Source organism: Gorilla gorilla, chromosome 2 (genome assembly GCF_029281585.2).
Source record: "Gorilla gorilla gorilla isolate KB3781 chromosome 2, NHGRI_mGorGor1-v2.1_pri, whole genome shotgun sequence".
Classification (NCBI taxonomy): domain Eukaryota; kingdom Metazoa; phylum Chordata; class Mammalia; order Primates; family Hominidae; genus Gorilla; species Gorilla gorilla.
Genome location: NC_086017.1, coordinates 56,798,501 through 56,814,181, shown reverse-complemented (window position 1 = coordinate 56,814,181; position 15,681 = coordinate 56,798,501). Strand labels below are relative to the sequence as shown.

At 53.1% G+C, this 15,681-nt stretch overlaps 1 protein-coding gene across 5 annotated transcripts in view; it reads left to right on the top strand.

Annotated features, from left to right (window-relative positions):
- CCDC12 (coiled-coil domain containing 12) overlaps positions 1 to 15,309 on the top strand; it is a 65,150-nt gene extending 49,841 nt beyond the window's left edge. For 3 of the 5 annotated variants that reach the window (XM_055382210.2, XM_055382209.2, XM_019023371.4), the window contains 5 exons: positions 11,522 to 11,601; positions 13,382 to 13,443; positions 13,687 to 13,721; positions 14,738 to 14,814; positions 14,911 to 15,309. In XM_055382210.2, coding sequence (XP_055238185.1) covers positions 11,522 to 11,601; positions 13,382 to 13,443; positions 13,687 to 13,721; positions 14,738 to 14,814; positions 14,911 to 14,993 — 337 coding nt within the window. In that variant the 3' untranslated portion in view covers positions 14,994 to 15,309. Of the gene's footprint in view, positions 1 to 11,521; positions 11,602 to 13,381; positions 13,726 to 14,737; positions 14,815 to 14,910 lie in introns of those variants that run through there. The other 2 variants (XM_063703741.1, XM_019023370.4) reach the window with 1 other exon arrangement.
- Positions 15,310 to 15,681: the final 372 nt, after the last annotated feature.

Genomic DNA, 15,681 nt, shown 5'->3' with positions numbered 1-15,681 from the left:
GGAAGAGCAGGATGCAGCAGAGGCCGTGTCCATCCCAGGGGATCTTGCTTTTTATTTGTACCCCAAGTCTGGAAAGGGGCTCTCACGCAGGATGCTTATGGATTGGGAGCTGATTCCAGAGAGCCCCCTAGGTCATAGCCCCTGCTACAGCCTCCTTTGCCACTGGAGAGAAAGAAGTGACCTTCCATTCCATTGGAGAGATGACCCCTGAGGCCATTCGCCAGTGAGCATCCTTCTTCCTCGGCTGCTGGGAGGCGAGAACAGCCTACTTTAGTCAGGGTCACTCTGGGTTGAGCCCAGGTGCCAGGTGTGAAGCCCCACCAGCACCAGCCATTCTGGAGTGTGCTGAGAGGAGTGTGGTGCCCACTCAGGGGTGCTTTCAGCTAACACTGTCCTGCCTTCAGTGGGACAAGGCCTTATGGAGAACATACCTTTTAAGTCTGGAATCCAGATGGTAGGGTTTGGGTGGCAAAGGTCCAGAGGCATGAATCTGCAGTGTGAAAGGGTGGGTGGTATAGCCTCTTGTTGGGGAGGCATGAACAGACATCACGCCAACTCTCCTTTACACAGTGTCCCTGGGGGCCCCTTCCAGTCTGACCCCCTCACCATCTCAGGAGTGACGCCAAGGGAGTTACACAGATCTGCATCTGAGACCAAGGGCCCAACCTGGATGGGAAGGACTGAGTTGTCTCTGATGCATCCCTGACCCAGGCCGTACAGAGAGATAGAGGGGGCACCCTCCTCTTCCCCTTGTTCCCTAGTTTCTCCTCTTATGCCCTGACCAGGATTCCTCCCTGAGTCATTCCATCCCACACTGCCACTCAGCTCTGAACTCTAATGACTGGGTGACCCCAGGGCCTGCTGCCTGTGTCTCGGCTCCCTATGTCCCATTAGCTGGCAGAGAGCAGGGTCCATCTGCCTCAGTTACTCTCCAGGTCACTCAGTGTCCCCTGCCTGGTGGTCAGTTCCATATATTGATGTAGCTAGTTCATCATGCTTTAAATTTTTTTTTTCTGTTTTAATTTAGGGACTTAGGGAAAGAACACATGTTGAGAAGATTCTTGGTTCAGCAGCAGTCCTTGAAATGAAAGGACATAGACAGATGGAGCAAGGTCAAGCTTTGGAAGCAGTTCCCGGGTTTGAGGCCAAGCCCTGCCAGTTAATTTTCTAACCCTGGGCAAGTCACATTGCCTCAGTGAGCCGCAGAATCTTCAACCAAAGGTGGAAAAAAATGAAATAAAACTTGCTTCACCTGATGAACAGAGCAAATGCCATACCTGTTTGCCCAGCTAGTGCTGGGGCTCTGGGCAGAAGGAAGGCACCGTGAGGTCCTCCCGAGAGAGTGAAAGGACTCTGGACACACCTCGAAAAGGCAGAAGTAACTTTTACATAAAGCATGTGCCAGCTTTGCAAATAAGGCAACAGTTGGGGGAAATGTGAGGCAATGGATGGGAGTAGAAATAAGGAAATGTGACTTAGAAGTTTGTGATTAGGAACCACTTTGTAGAGCCTCGCTTATTTGCTGCATTAGATAGTCCTTGGAAATAAGCTGAGTGGCCTCATTTTGCAGATTCATTTGTCTAACCAGATACACTGTAGGGCCAGGGTTTGTGGCTAAGTAAATGAAAATCCAGCAGGATTGGAGGGAGCCACCCCAGGACCTTGCCCCTCACCAGCCATCTTGAAGAGTCACCTGCCTGCCTGCCTGTGTTCCTGCCCCACTGCCTGAGGAGACCTTTTCAGAATTATGTTAGCTATTCTAACAGTTCCTTTGCCTTTCCTTATGCATTTTATAGTTAGCGTGTTAATATCTATTAGAAAAAGCTTGCTGGGATTTTGATAGAATTGCATTGAATCTATAGATCCAGATTCCTTTTTAAAATTTGTATTATTCTCCTAGGATAAATCCTGTCCTATCCCCATACAACCAAATCCCCATTGGGTGGGAGTGAGCTCCAGCAGCTCCACCAGCCCAGGCTCTGTGGGAAGAAAGGATGCATTCCTACCCCTAGATGGGCCCTACTTCTCTGGGCTGACTCTTCCCTGTCTCTGCCAGCCCTCTTGTAGCTAACTCTGTAGAGGCATGGATGACTCATCCCTAAGGCAGCTCCCTTCCCCCAGCCTCCTGTGTACTGCCCAGATAAGATGTGCCCTGGAAAGCTGGCCCATGGAAGAGGGCATTCAGGGGTGTTCATGTCAGTGTCAGCTGCTTAGCTGCTTTTTTTTTTTTTAAAAGCTCTCCGTCACTTCTTCCTGATGGGAGGTTGGCTGATATGTGCCATGGAGGCATGTCTAGGGCAGCGTTTGTGGCTGACAGCCATTGCCACCCTGCCTTGTGGGATGGATGGACTGTTGGGTTGTGGCTGACAGCCATTGCCACCCTGCCTTGTGGGATGGATGGACTGTTGGGTTGGGGCTGACAGGTGGGAGGAGAAGGGAGGAGGCACTTAACCAGGAGCACTCGCCTCCTCCTATGCCAGAAAGTGCCTGAACAAGCAAGTCCCGACCTCCCAACCTCCACAGCCACCACCTCCCTGTGGCTTTGTATGGAGGTCTGCACACAGCTGGAAAAGTCGGTCACCATCAGAGATAGTTGTTTGACCAGTGCTGGGTGTTACATATTGCAGAAGCAATGAGGCCACTAGCCTTCCTTCTTCAGAGATGGAAAATCTGTTCCCCAGCTCAATGTGTGCATGACCCTCTTGTGGAGAGACTTCCCACCCCAGCTAAGGCCCAGCCCTGGCCCAGTGCCCAAACCCTTGAGTCCAGCCAATGCCAGGCCTCTCTGCTCTGTGTGCTGGGCCCCACTGATGGTTTCCACACACCAGGGTGTATCACAGATCATGGTTGTTTGATCCATGACATCAGCTTGATTTGGCATGCATTGCTCCACTCTAGTGGTACCGACCAGGGCGGCTCCCATCACGCCTCCTGAGTTCTTTCAGTCCCACTGTAGAGGATGTCTACATCTGGTGATGTCCCAGTCATGGGCAGTGGAGATCTCCTGCTGAAGCAGCAGCACAGAGACCCGCGACTGCCTCGTTTTTCCTGACCCTGTTTCTTGGGAATAGGCCTGGGAATGTGGGAGAATGAATCAAGAGAGAACTGGTTTAAGGAAGATGGTGAAGCCGACTCACCGTGTGCTGGCACTGGGCACCTCCCTTCTGGGTAGGGTGGGGTAGGAGCACAGCTGAATCCTTTCTGTGTGCATTAAGTCTTGATATCTTGTATGTCCTGATCTCAGCTTCCAAAGCCCCTCTTATGAAGTCTTCACCTCTGTTCTGGGACTAGTGTGATCTGCATTTATAGGTGAAGAAACTACAGTCCAGGCAGGTGAAGCGACTTGGCTAAAATTTCCTTGGCTAAAATCCTCCAACTTTTGAAAGGGATTGGAGCTGGCACTGAGACCCCTCCCTGTGTGGGGAAAAGAGTCTTTGGCAGAGTGCAGCAGCTGCTGGCAGTTTGCCACTCAGGGCAGCCTTATGGGGTTGAGCACCATCCACTTTCCCAGAGTGGTCTGTGGGCTAGATTGGGCCCTGGGAGGGTGAGGGGCAGTGGGCTATGCAGGCCCCTGTCCCCCAACATCTGGGTCCCACATGGCCAGTGTGACCAATCCAGTTCTCACCTTATGGGCCCTTTGGGGCTTAGCTCATCTGCCATAAACGTTTACTCCTCTCCTGTTTTAAACTTTAAATTGATATTTACAACCGCGTGCTGTGGCTCACGCCTGTAATCCCAGCACTTTGGGAGGCTGAGGCAGGAAAATGGAGTGAACCCGGGAGGCGGAGCTTGTAGTGAGCTGAGATTGCTCCACTGCACTCCAGTGGGCGACAGAGCGAGACTCCATCTCAAAAAAAAAAAATTTAAATTGATATTTACATAAATTATAGATTTTTTGATTGTAGAAAACTTAGAAACTACAGATCAACATGTATCTGTGCATATCATGCTGTTTTGTAACATTTTTTCATGAGCCATGTCATGACTATCTTTTGGTAAATACACTTTCATGAAATTATGGCAGCTTAATATTTCTTTGAGAGTACCATGATTTATTTTTCAGTCTTGGGGTTTTTTGTTTTGCTTTTGGCAGACCAGTTTTTTCTAATGCCTTAAGTACCCACTAGCTATGGGCTTTCAGGTGGGATGGGTGCAAAATTCAAACTTGTCAGTGTAGAGCACCTTGGTTAGGTTCTGCAGCGTCCGGGATGAGAGTGGGTGCAGGCCACATGATGCAGATGCGATGGCAGCTCCGGCAGGGCAGGGGCCTCATTTAACTAACACTCAGCCCTGGTCATTGCCTGTAACAGCCGTTGGCTGCTTATAAGCCATCCCTCAGGGGCCTTTGGGTAGGCCTTGGTGCCAACACGTGGCCATAGCTGTTGATCTGTCTTGGTGGGGGCTCCCATACAGATCTCATCCCCAGCCAGCTCTGGCTTCTCCGGCCTCCTTGTTTTTAAGGCAAGGGCTTGACTGTACTACTTCTGAAGCTCCTTCTGCCTCTAAGACCTGTGACCTAAAATTGTAATTTTTAGGGCTGAGGAAGGCTTCTGGCAGTGGGGAGAGCTGAGAGGCTGGGCTCCCGTTGAGGGAGGGAGTTTCCAGGATAATGCTGTAGGCTGAACTCCACTGTGGGGTAGGCTGCAGGAGTTTTTCCTTTGAGGAACACTTGAGCACTCAGAGCCCTGGCAGAGCCACCTGCAGCCCCGGCCAGGCCCCAGTCGCTGTGTCAGGTAGCTTCTCTACTGCAGTTGCTGGTCCCTGAGGAGCCAGATGCAGGAAGCTGGTGTGGGGTCCACCCCTAGGCCAGAGAGCAGGGTGTGGATTCTGCCTCCGGCTCTTCCTTCAACTCTGGCACCTTGGATAATCTTTCTGTACTGTTTTCCACATTGAGAAAATGTCAGTGACACCCTCTTCCTCTGTGGAAGGGTGGTCTCGAGAGGTGGCCTCTGAGAGGCCATGTGTGGAGGCTGCCCCTACTGGGGAGGGTGCATTATCTCATGCTTTCTGGCCTGTGGTTTCAGGTGGGGGCACAAAGGTGCTCCCACTCCTTTTTCTGAAACCCGCTGAGGACGCATTTGCCAGGACTTGCTTGGAGGCCTGTCCACCCCCTGGGGCTGTGATGTGGCCCTGTCCTGCCCATGGTCACTTCTTGTGTCATGTGCTCCAATAGACCTTGTCCTCATTTTTTTTTTAAAAATGAAAGTGTTCTTTGATCAAAGTTGCCAGTCTCTCTGGTCAGTGGTGGCCTCTGCAAGGCCTGCAGGTGCATCCTGGGCGTGGCCTTCCCTGTGGTCTGTTACTAGGAGGAGTGCCTCACAGCAGTTCTCTCTCTGGCCCTTGATGGGGCCTGTATGGCCAGGAGGGACCAGGGTGGCCAGATGGAGGACCTTGTTCTCAGGGAACAGGCCATGTGGGACTGTCCTATCCTTATCCTCTCTGCCTCCCTCCAGGGGCCCAGGGCAGCGGGTGAATGTGGAGTAGCCTCAAGATATAAGGGATGAGAAGGGAGGCTAGCGCCCCAAAGGATAAGCCTGGTAGCATGAGTGAGTGAAGTGGACCAGGGGCCATGAAACCCCCATGAGCAGTGTAGGCTTTGAGGCCAGTTTGCCAGTGATGGGGTTGGATCAGATTCATAATCTCAAAGCTTCCTTTCATTTCGCCGTTCTAGAACTCTACTCTGGTTCTATACTTGACAGAGAACATCAACTTTCTCCACCTGCTTCCTCTCAGTGGCACATGTGAAAAAGCACCCTAGGGGTGATTTCCCCTGAACCTCCCTGGCCAGCCCGTGTCCCGGGCTCCTGCAGCTGGCCTGAAGCAGAGTAAAGTAAATAGAAAAGGTCAGCTACCCATTTTAGAAGGAAACTCTATGGAATGCAAACTTGGCATTCCCTGTTGCTTTGCCACAAAGAAGTTGCTTAGGGGTTGGCTGCCCCGGCCCAGCCACATTCCTGCCCTCTCTGCTGGGCACAACTTCTTTGCTTCCAAATATCTTCTCAAGTCATTGAAAGGCTCAGAGAGCCCCAGGCTACCCATAAAGCTCTTTCTTGAGTGCCTTCTGAATTCCTTTATCCAGCTTGAGGTGATGTATGCTGAGCCCCTCCTGGAGCTGCCTGGTGCATTTAGGGCAGGCTGTGAAAGACAGACATGCAGCCGACACAGGGCCACATGCGTGGAGTGGGGCCTGCTGTGGAGAGGGTAGAGAGGCAAGTGGGGCAAAGGGGGCCCAGTAGAAGGGCAGTTACTGTGCCTCAGGGTGAGTAGGGACACTGGGAGGGGCCCACAGGGCCACCTCCTGGAGCTGGCTCTTTAAGCGTGATGGACAGGGAAGTGTGTAGCTGAGGGGGTGAGCAGGCTGTGGGGCCAGGACCATGTGAAGAAGCTTAGACTTGTTTTGGGGACACTGGGGTCCCTGAGTCAGAGGGAGGGCCAGTGGAGGCACTGAGGTGGCTGCTGTGTCTGCTCCTGTGGAGAGACAGCAAAGCTCCACCCAGACACTGGCTGCCGGTATAGGGTGGACTTTGGGTGGCCTAGGGCATTTGGTGCAAAGGATAGTGTCTTAGAAGCCATTGGGCTTTCTGGGCTGCCCTCCTTCCCATAGACTCTGGGGCAGAAAGCCCCAAAAAAGCATGGCTTGGTCTCTGCTTCCCTTTGGCTAGGGGACAGCCTGGCCCTAAGCCACAGAGACTGGCCACCAGCAGAGCTGAGGTGCTGGTGCTGCCTGACTCAGAACCCTGCCACAGTCCTCTGCTGCCTTATGGCCCCTCTGCCTGTTTCCTCTTTACGTTTTTGAGTACTTCGTTGGTTGTTTCTGTGTAGGAAGAATACTGATTAGAAATTCTGGAAACTACAGAAAATCAAAGAAGCAAGTAAAAATCACTCAGAGCTGGACATGGTGGCTCATGCCTGTAGTCCCAGCTATTCAGGAGGCTGAGACAGGAGGATTGCTTAAGCCCAGGAGATCAAGTCCAGCCTGAGCAACATAGGGAGACCCCCATCTCTCTTTTTTTTTTTTTTGAGATGGAGTCTTGCTGTTCTCGCCCAGGCTGGAGTGCAGTGGCACCATCTGAGCTCACTGCAACCTCTGCCTCCCAGGTTCAAGTGATTCTCCTGCCTCAGCCTCCTGAGTAGCTGGGATTACAGGCACCCGCCACCACATCTGGCTAATTTTTGTTTTTTTAGTAGAGATGGGGTTTCACCATGTTGGTTGGCCAGACTGTTCTTGAACTCCTGACCTCAGGTGATCCACCCGCCTCGGCCTCCCAAAGTGTTGGAATTACAGGTGTGAGCCACCATGCCCAGCCAAGACCCCCATCTCTTGAAAAAAAGTCAGTCCTAGAGATCACCACTGTCAACATTTTTGTTGTTTTTATTTCTTTTCTTTTAGCTAGAGCTAGTACCTTCTCCCCTTAGCAACTTCCTCATTCTAAAATGGGGGTGGCAGAACCATTGTTTGGCTCCAGTGGTCCTCAGAAAGGTGGCTTCCAGATGCCAGTGACTGCTGGTGAGTGCAGGCTGCTTCAGTATTTCCTGGCCAGCTGACAAGGTGTTAGGTGTTGGCCCGCCCTACTGGTCTGGCTGGCACCATCTCGTCACACCCTGCCCAGTCTCCAAGAGCTGTGGTGGCCCCGGACACTGTAAGGCTATGGGAGCTCCTAGGATAGCAGCCTGGACCTGCTTTGTGTGTGAACCTGTTGTCCTACTATTTGTTTCTTGACTTTCCTTTTTTATCTCCATTCTTGTCTCCTTTTGGATTTTTTTGTTTTTAATTATTCCACTTTGTTCCTCTGTTAACTTGTTAATTGTATGCTGTTTTCCCTTTCTTTTAGTGATTTCCACAGGCATAACAACATACGTCCTTAACTTATCAAAGTCTAATAGAAAATAGTAGTATTTTTACCATTTCCTCTACAGTGCTTAGGACCTTAGAACACTTTAAGGCTATTTGCCACTCTGCCTTTTATACTACTGTTGCTATATTTTAAATACTATAAGTTATTGTTACTCTTTTATACAGTCAATATTCATTTAAATTCTCTTTTCCCCCTGCTTTTTTTTTGAGAGAGGGTCTTGCTTTGTCACCTAGGCTGGAGTGCAGAGTGTGATCATAGCTCTCTGCAGCCTTGAACGCCTGGCTCAAGCAATCCTCTTGCCTTAGCTTCCCAAGTAGCTGGGATTACAGACACAAGCCATTGTATTTACCCTTTCTGAGGCATTTTATTTTTTCCCTGCAATTCCATGTTTCCATCTGAGATCATTTTCCTCTAGCCTAAAGTATTCCTTTTAGTATTTCTTGAATAACGGATTCACTGATAACTGATTCTCCTAACCTTTCTTTGTCTGAAAAAGTCTTTCTCTTGAAGGCTTCTTGACTAGATTTAGAATTTTGTGTGACATTTATTTTGTCCACACTTCTGAGATGCCATTTCATGGTCTTATGGATTCCATAGTTTCAGTTGAGAAGTCAGTAGTCTGTTTTAGTTTCTGCTTAAACACACATTTTTTTTTTCTCTCCAGGCCCATGAGATTATATGAGGTTGGTGCAAAAGTAATTGTGGTTTCTGCCACTATGTTCAATGGCAAAAACCACAGTTATTTTTGCATCAACCTAATGGGAAGCTCTGCTCAGTCTCTCAGCTTTTCAGCTGCTGCATGTAAATAGACATGCTTTAAGGGGAAAGAGGGACGTGATGTCAGGCTCACTTTGTTGTACTTCCCTTATCTCCATGATTGCAGCCCCTGAAATCCTTGCTGTCTTGGTACTTCTCTAAAGCCAATTAAAATACATATATATACTTTTTTTTTTTTTTGAGACAGTCTGCAGCCTAGGCTGGAGTGCAGTGGTGCGATCTCAGCTCACTGCAACCTCTGCCTCCTCGGTTCAAGCGATTCTCCTGCTTCAGCCTCCTGAATAGCTGAGATTACAGGCATGTGGCACCACACCCACCTAATTTTTGTATTTTTAGTAGAGACCGGGTTTCACCCTGTTGGCCAGGGTGGGCTCAAACTCCTGACCTAAAGTGATCCACCTGCTTTTATAAGGGAGGTTAAATCTTGGGCCTGTGTTGGAAAAGCCAGGTCCCCAAGCTGAACCGCCCCCATGCTCCTTGACCTCTCCCAGAGACTCCTGTCCTTTGGTAGTGGTGGAATTCCGGGGGTGGGCAGTTAAGTGGGCATTAGGGAGGGGAAGTCTCTTAGCTCTCCACACTAAGGGGACTGGGGGTCAGAGAGACTGCACCATTTTCACGCGATCACACAACAGTGGCTGCACATCAGATTAGCCCTCCAAGAGTGAGTCTGGGGAGGGCGTGGACCCAGCTTGATAGAGCTGGATGCACCCAGCACAGCCGTAATGTTTCTAAATGTGGAAACTGAGGCCCAGAATGAGACCTTCCCATAGTGGTCGGGATCTAGATGTTCTTGGCTGCTTGGCCAGTGCTCCGCTCTGGGGGTGGCAGGGCACAGTGGGCGCAAGGCTCTGCTCCCGCCTCTTGCTTCTGGTTCACTCCTCCAGTTGGCCTTCTGAAGCCTCGGGCAGTGGGTGGGTCTGGAGGCATGGGTGCGTGTTGCTGCTGTGAGTTCTGGGTACAGTTCCCTGTGGCCTCTCCTCTCTCCTACTGATTTCTCACAGAACCCTGGAGACAGTTTCTGAAAGCGACAGTTTTTTTTCTTACTAATCCCTGCAGTTTTCTTCCCACACCCAGTTTCTCTTCCTCATTTCTCCCCACCCTGTTGTGAACGAAAGCCTTTGCACCCAGTCATGCCCCACTTTGTCTCCCTGTACCTCTGTGACCTGACATATACCCCCAGGCCCGAGGCAGGTGTTCAAGGATGGGGGACAGGGTGGGGTATCTCTGGGCCTTCTGGGAGTGCAGGTGGGCTTCCTCCACACAGGCGATGCTGGTACTGCCCTATCCCCCCCAGTGGTTCAGCCTAGCCCCAAGGCTCCAGGCTCAGGGGCCCTGGCAGGAGGGAAGGAGATGGTAAGTAAGCTGGGGGCAGGAAGCAGGTGGAGCCCTTGAATAGGAGAGTGAATAGCATCTGAAAGCCCCCGAGTCCAAAGCACTGCCGCTTGCTAGCTGTGTAGCCACAGACACCCCTGCCTCTGGGAAAGCTTGCTTTTGCAGGGCCTGAGGAAGTCAGCAGCACTTTTACCTGGTCCAGACAGAGGGCTTGGGAGATGGCAGACTGTGGGAGGCCTGTTGGGACATTGTTTCCTGCCTTAGAGGCCCAGGACTTTTCTGAGGGACCAGTGGTCAAGAACCAAAAGAGGTACTGGGGAAGGAGGAGGACCTGCGGCCTAGTCTCACCTGGCCGGCATCTGAGGGGCCACTCCTGCATCCTCTGGGGCTAGGGGTCTGTCCCACTGCCTCTGCCTTGCCTTTCTTAGACCCTGCAGCCCCCAGGACCTCTCGCCCTGCCGCCCTGTGGAGTTACCAGGGACACATTTTCCTGGGAGCCTGCTTCTGTGTGTGTGGGGCTAGGATTTGATGAGCCCCTGAGCCAGAGAGGACCCCAGTGAGTTCTTGCTTCAGCCACCCCTGCCTGAAAAGACTGAGGCAGGAAGAACATAAAAACATAGTAGCTAGCCGCAGCTCCCGCCGGGAGATTCTGGCCCCTTGTGGCTCCTCTCTCTTCATGGAGGCCTTTGGGGCTGTTCGGTTCTCACTGCTGTCCTGGTGGACTGTGGCCTTCCCAGCCTTGCACATGGTCATGCCTATTTTCACAGCCCTCACTGGCCACTCTCAACAGTCTTGTAGCTGAGTCAGCCTCTCATGTGCTTTGTGCCTTGACCCTGACCGCGTCATCGCAGGCCCAGGCGCCACCTCCTCCTGGAGTGCCTCCCCTCCACATTCCCACAGCTGTAGGCAGCTGCACCCCTCTGGAGCCCTCCAGCACCTGCTTGTCTGTCCACATGTCACTCCTCACTGCCACATGCCCCTGGCCCAGCACACCCAGATGCTTTTCTCTAAGTAGTTGAGGCGTATTCCATGGCATGAGCCCCAGGGCAGGAAGGCTCTGAAGAGGGGCCAGACTTGGGGAATTTGTGGGTGACCACTGGCCTTCTCTTTTGGGAATCACTCAGCCTAGGAGCTTTAGCCCTGGCTGGGAATCATACATTGCCTTGAGCTAAGATGTGCAGCCACTGCTGTGTGATCCTATGAAAAGGGTACAGTCTCTCTGACCTCCAGTCCCCTTATCTGTCAAATGGGATGATCCAGGAGAGACACCCTATGAATGCTCCCTAGGCGTCCTTGGCCCAGCTCTGGAAGAGAACCGTACTCCAGCAGAGTAGACAGGGCCTCTGGAGGGCAGCCAGTCCCGTTAAGTGGCAGGGGACGGTGCCAAGGGGCCTGCCTGATGACACTCCATTCTGTGCTTCTCGTCCTTACCAGGCTATCTCCAGAGAGCGCAGAGGAAAGCCAGGAAGTCACGGGCTATGCAAATTGTATGAATGAATGAATGAGACCATGTCACACACTGACTTCATCTCTGCTTGTTCTCTCTATTCTTGCAGGGAACTTAGGCTGCGGAACTATGTCCCGGAGGATGAGGACCTGAAGAAGAGGAGGGTGCCCCAGGCCAAACCGGTTGCAGGTAAGCAAGCTGCCCCTCTCCACCTCTGCTTCCTGGCACTGTCAGCCGCCCTCCACCTCAGCAGGCTTTGCTCTCTGAGAATAACCAGCAGTACCAGGACAGGAGTTGGGCCTGCAGGCAGGACCCTTTGTTACCATCTCATGGCAGATGCACACAGTCGGCCTTCGGCAGCAGCAGAGGCTGTTGGGGCACTGAACAGGCCTCTTGTGCCTTCTCAGTCCTGCTCACACCCTGAGACCGAGGCCTCCCAGGGATCTGAGTGGGGTTTGAAAAAGGCCACATCCTCTCAGAGGACTCCTGGCTGAGAAGTGGATGTGGTCATGGGGCCCTTGGGCAGCAGGGCAGGGTGATGGGTCCTGTGGGCCCTGGGTGGGTCAGAGACAGGGGCCAGTCATTCAGCCACACACAGCAGTGGACGGGCAGTGTGGAGCACTGAGGCAGGGGAGAGGGCCTGGCCCAGGGCTTGCCTAGACTCTTGCCATGGCGTGGGAACAGCACAGCCACCAGGAGCTTCTGGCTGTCCACACCACTCATGCCAGGAAGTTTCTTAGTCCTGCGGATCCCTGGGCCCTTGCCCTGGAGGGTCCCCATTTTAATTCTTTATGTTTGTTATTTATTTTATTTTATTTTATTTTGAGACGGAGTCTCGCTCTGTCGCCTAGGCTGGAGTGCAGTGGCATAATCTCAGCTCACTGTAACCTCAGCCTCCTGAGTAGCTGGGATTACAGGTGTGTGCCACTGCGACTGGCTAATTTTTGTGTTTTTAGTAGAGACAGGGTTTCACCATGTCGGCCAGGCTGGTCTTGAACTCCTCCTGACCTCAAGTGATCCACCCGCCTTGGCGTCCCAAAGTGCTGGGATTCCAGGTGTGAGCCACTGTGCCTGGCCTTGTTATCAACTTTTTTTGAATTGCATAAGTAACAAGTGAATAAATACATTTATCTTGGGAAAAAGTAAAGTGTTGCCCATTTGGCCACATCCCAGTCTGCTTCCCCACCTCCTTCATCCCTGAAATCCAGACACTTCCCCGTGATTTGCTTTGTAGTTTGGGCCCCACCTGGTAGGGTAGTGGTGCACTGGGGGACAGTAGGCAGGACAGAGAGGTGAGGAACTGCCCAGGTCAGGGGAAGCCCTCAACTCTCATCTGTATCTGGAGGGAGGTGAGGCAGAGCAGGAGGGCACTCATGGGCCCACTGAATGCCAGGGGTTGGAGGAAGCCCACAGAGCCCAGAGTTGTTAGTGCTTCTGCCATTTGTCCCCAAGGGGCAGGACCCTCCTAGTCAGATTGCTCAGAGGCCCACTATGCTGGCAGTAGCTTGGAGGAGCTGGGAGGTGCCTGTGCCCTGGTCTTGGGAGCATACACCTGAGGTGGGATGGAGGAAAAGCCACCTGTGGCTCTGGCTAGGCCAGGACCCAGAGGACATCCTCAGAGCCCAGGAGCCCTGGGATTATGTGAGAAGCCAGTCCTCACTTTGTATGTATCCAGGCAGCTCTCTGGTCTTGTAGTTATTGTCAGCATCCATGCTTCCTGACTGACTGTGGCTGGCTGCCTCCTGCTGTCCCATTCTTGGCCTGTGGGGAATGCTTCATCCTGGGAAACCCAGGCCCCTCCTCCAGAGCTGCCTTTGCAGGGTCTTCACCTCTGGCTGGTTGGGAGCCACACAGAGGTGGGAGCAAGGAAGCCTGGGGTCCCGTCTCCTTGGGGGCCACGGTAGGCAGTGTCCCTGCAGAGTGGCAGCGCCTTTTCCACAGGCCTTCTCTGTTTTATTGCACCCTCTAGTGGAGGAGAAGGTGAAGGAGCAGCTGGAGGCCGCCAAGCCCGAGCCTGTCATCGAGGAGGTGGTGAGTGCCTGGACCACCCTGGCATCCTCGCTGCTTCTGTGTGTCCTGTTTCTCTTCGCCACTTGCTCTCCCTCTGCCCCCCATTCCTTCTCGTCACTTCTTTATTCCCTTCCCACCTGCCCCTTTGCTCTCGTCCCTCTCCTTCCTCCTCCTCTTTCTCCCATTTCCCTCCTTCTCGAGCCTGCCCTCCCCCTTGTCCTGGGGCGGCCCCTCCACCCTGATGTGTGTCTCCTCCCTTCCCAGGACCTGGCCAACCTTGCTCCTCGGAAGCCTGACTGGTGAGTGTTGCCCGTGCGTGGCGGGTGCAGGCTGACTCGGGGGCTCTTGGTGCCAGCATGGGCCTGGGGCTTGGCCCTTCCTGCCGTCACAGTGCAGAGACTGGCAGTAAAGACATAGGGTTACACGAGATAGCTACTGTTGGAAACCAGTGCTGAGGAGGACATAAGTGGTGGGATGAGAGGGGAGTGATGGAGTGGGGCTCAGGCACGGGGAGCAGCAGGCCCCTTATGAAGGCCCTCCTGAGATGTTGAGAGCCCATCTGCTCCAGAGCTCCCATTTGAGCAAGGCCAACTGCTGTCCTTGGGGGCCAGGGGTGGAGGGAAGGGCAGACACAGTTTTCTGTTCCTGTTGTACCACCATAGCTTGTTCCCTCTGGCCCTGGTTTCCTCCTCTGTGAAATGGAGGTCGTCATCCTTCTTGCTAGGCTGAGAGAGAGTGGGAGAGAGGGTGCTGTGGGTCGGGAGGCTTGTGTCTGTCTTCACCTTGAGCCGGAGGTAGGGCTATATCCCTCTCACCTGATTCTTGGTTGAGTTAACACCAGCTGTTTTAATTTGATGAAACAAAAGCATGGGGCATATGTCCTGGGAAACCCAGAGCCAGAGAGAATGGGCTGAGTGCTTGTGCACTTCTGGGTGCCCACAGTGGAGGGGCTGGGCCGGTGGCTGGAGGAGGAGCAGGGCCCACAGTGGGCAGGAGCAAGTCACTCCCTGATGGTGACCAGAGGACCAGAGCAAGAGAGGGTCCCTGAGAAACCATCCACCTTTGCCTTAGCTCAGTCCCTTGTGTTGGGTGAGTTTGTGATGCTAGTCCCCCTGCCGCAGTGGGACAGGGAATGATGGTTTGTGCTGGGTTTCGGAGGGTACAGAAGGGGAATGTCCTGGTCTCTTCCCCAGGGCAGCCCCCTCCAGCAACCGAGCATGACTCCTAATGCCAGAGGGCTGCAAGAGGGGAGGGGGCCCAGTGCCACATCAGGCCAGCCTTCACCTTCCCGCTTCTCCCTGCCTCCCTGCTCCAGGGACCTCAAGAGAGATGTGGCCAAGAAGCTGGAGAAACTAAAAAAGCGGACTCAGAGGGCCATTGCCGAGCTGATCCGTAAGTGCAGTGCCTGGGAAGGTGGGGTCCTGCCCACTGGGTGGTGGCCCAAGCACAGGGCCCCTCCCCACCCCTTCTGTCTGCCATCCATCCCAGGTGAAAGGCTGAAAGGCCAGGAAGACAGCCTAGCCTCTGCAGTGGATGCTGCCACCGAACAAAAGACCTGTGACTCCGACTGAGGCATGCCCTGCCCCACCACTCGCCCATCAGGCCTGTCCTGCAGGGGATGGTCTTGGGCAGGGATGGGGGCTAGGCTTGCCATCACCTCCAGTTTGGCTTCTGAGCAGAGACTCCCTGCCCGTCAAGTCTGAAACCCCCATGGATGAGGTCAGCTCCTTGTCTCCTGGGTGGCCCCTGCCATTCTGAATGGAGGCAGAACCAGCAACAACTCTGGGCGTGCCTGTGTCTGCACATGTGGAAGTACATATGTCTGTATATATGTATATATTTTGAACTTTCTAAAAAAAAATCTGGAAATAGAGACAAGTAAACCCCTGTGTGTGGCAGAAATGTGTCAGATATTTCCTAGGTCTGAGGGTGCAGTGGATTTGGGCTCCACAGGATGGAGACAGGGTGACTGCAGAGCTGGTACTTAATATGTACGAATAACCCCTGTGTTGGGCTGGGCATGTTGAGGCCGGAGGGGTGGGAAACACTCAGGGCTGCCTTCTGCGGCCAAGTCCTGGCCCAGTCCGTGGTCAGTGCTGGTCATCTCAAGATCCTTGGGTGATAGAGACAGGGTCTGACAAGGTCCTTTTAAGACCTCCCCCAGACCTAGGCCTTGTAGTAGTCTATGGAGTAGGTGGAGAGGCTCCCACCCTGGTCCTCTGGGGATCCTCACAGTGTGAGAGAGACTGGGCCTTGGAA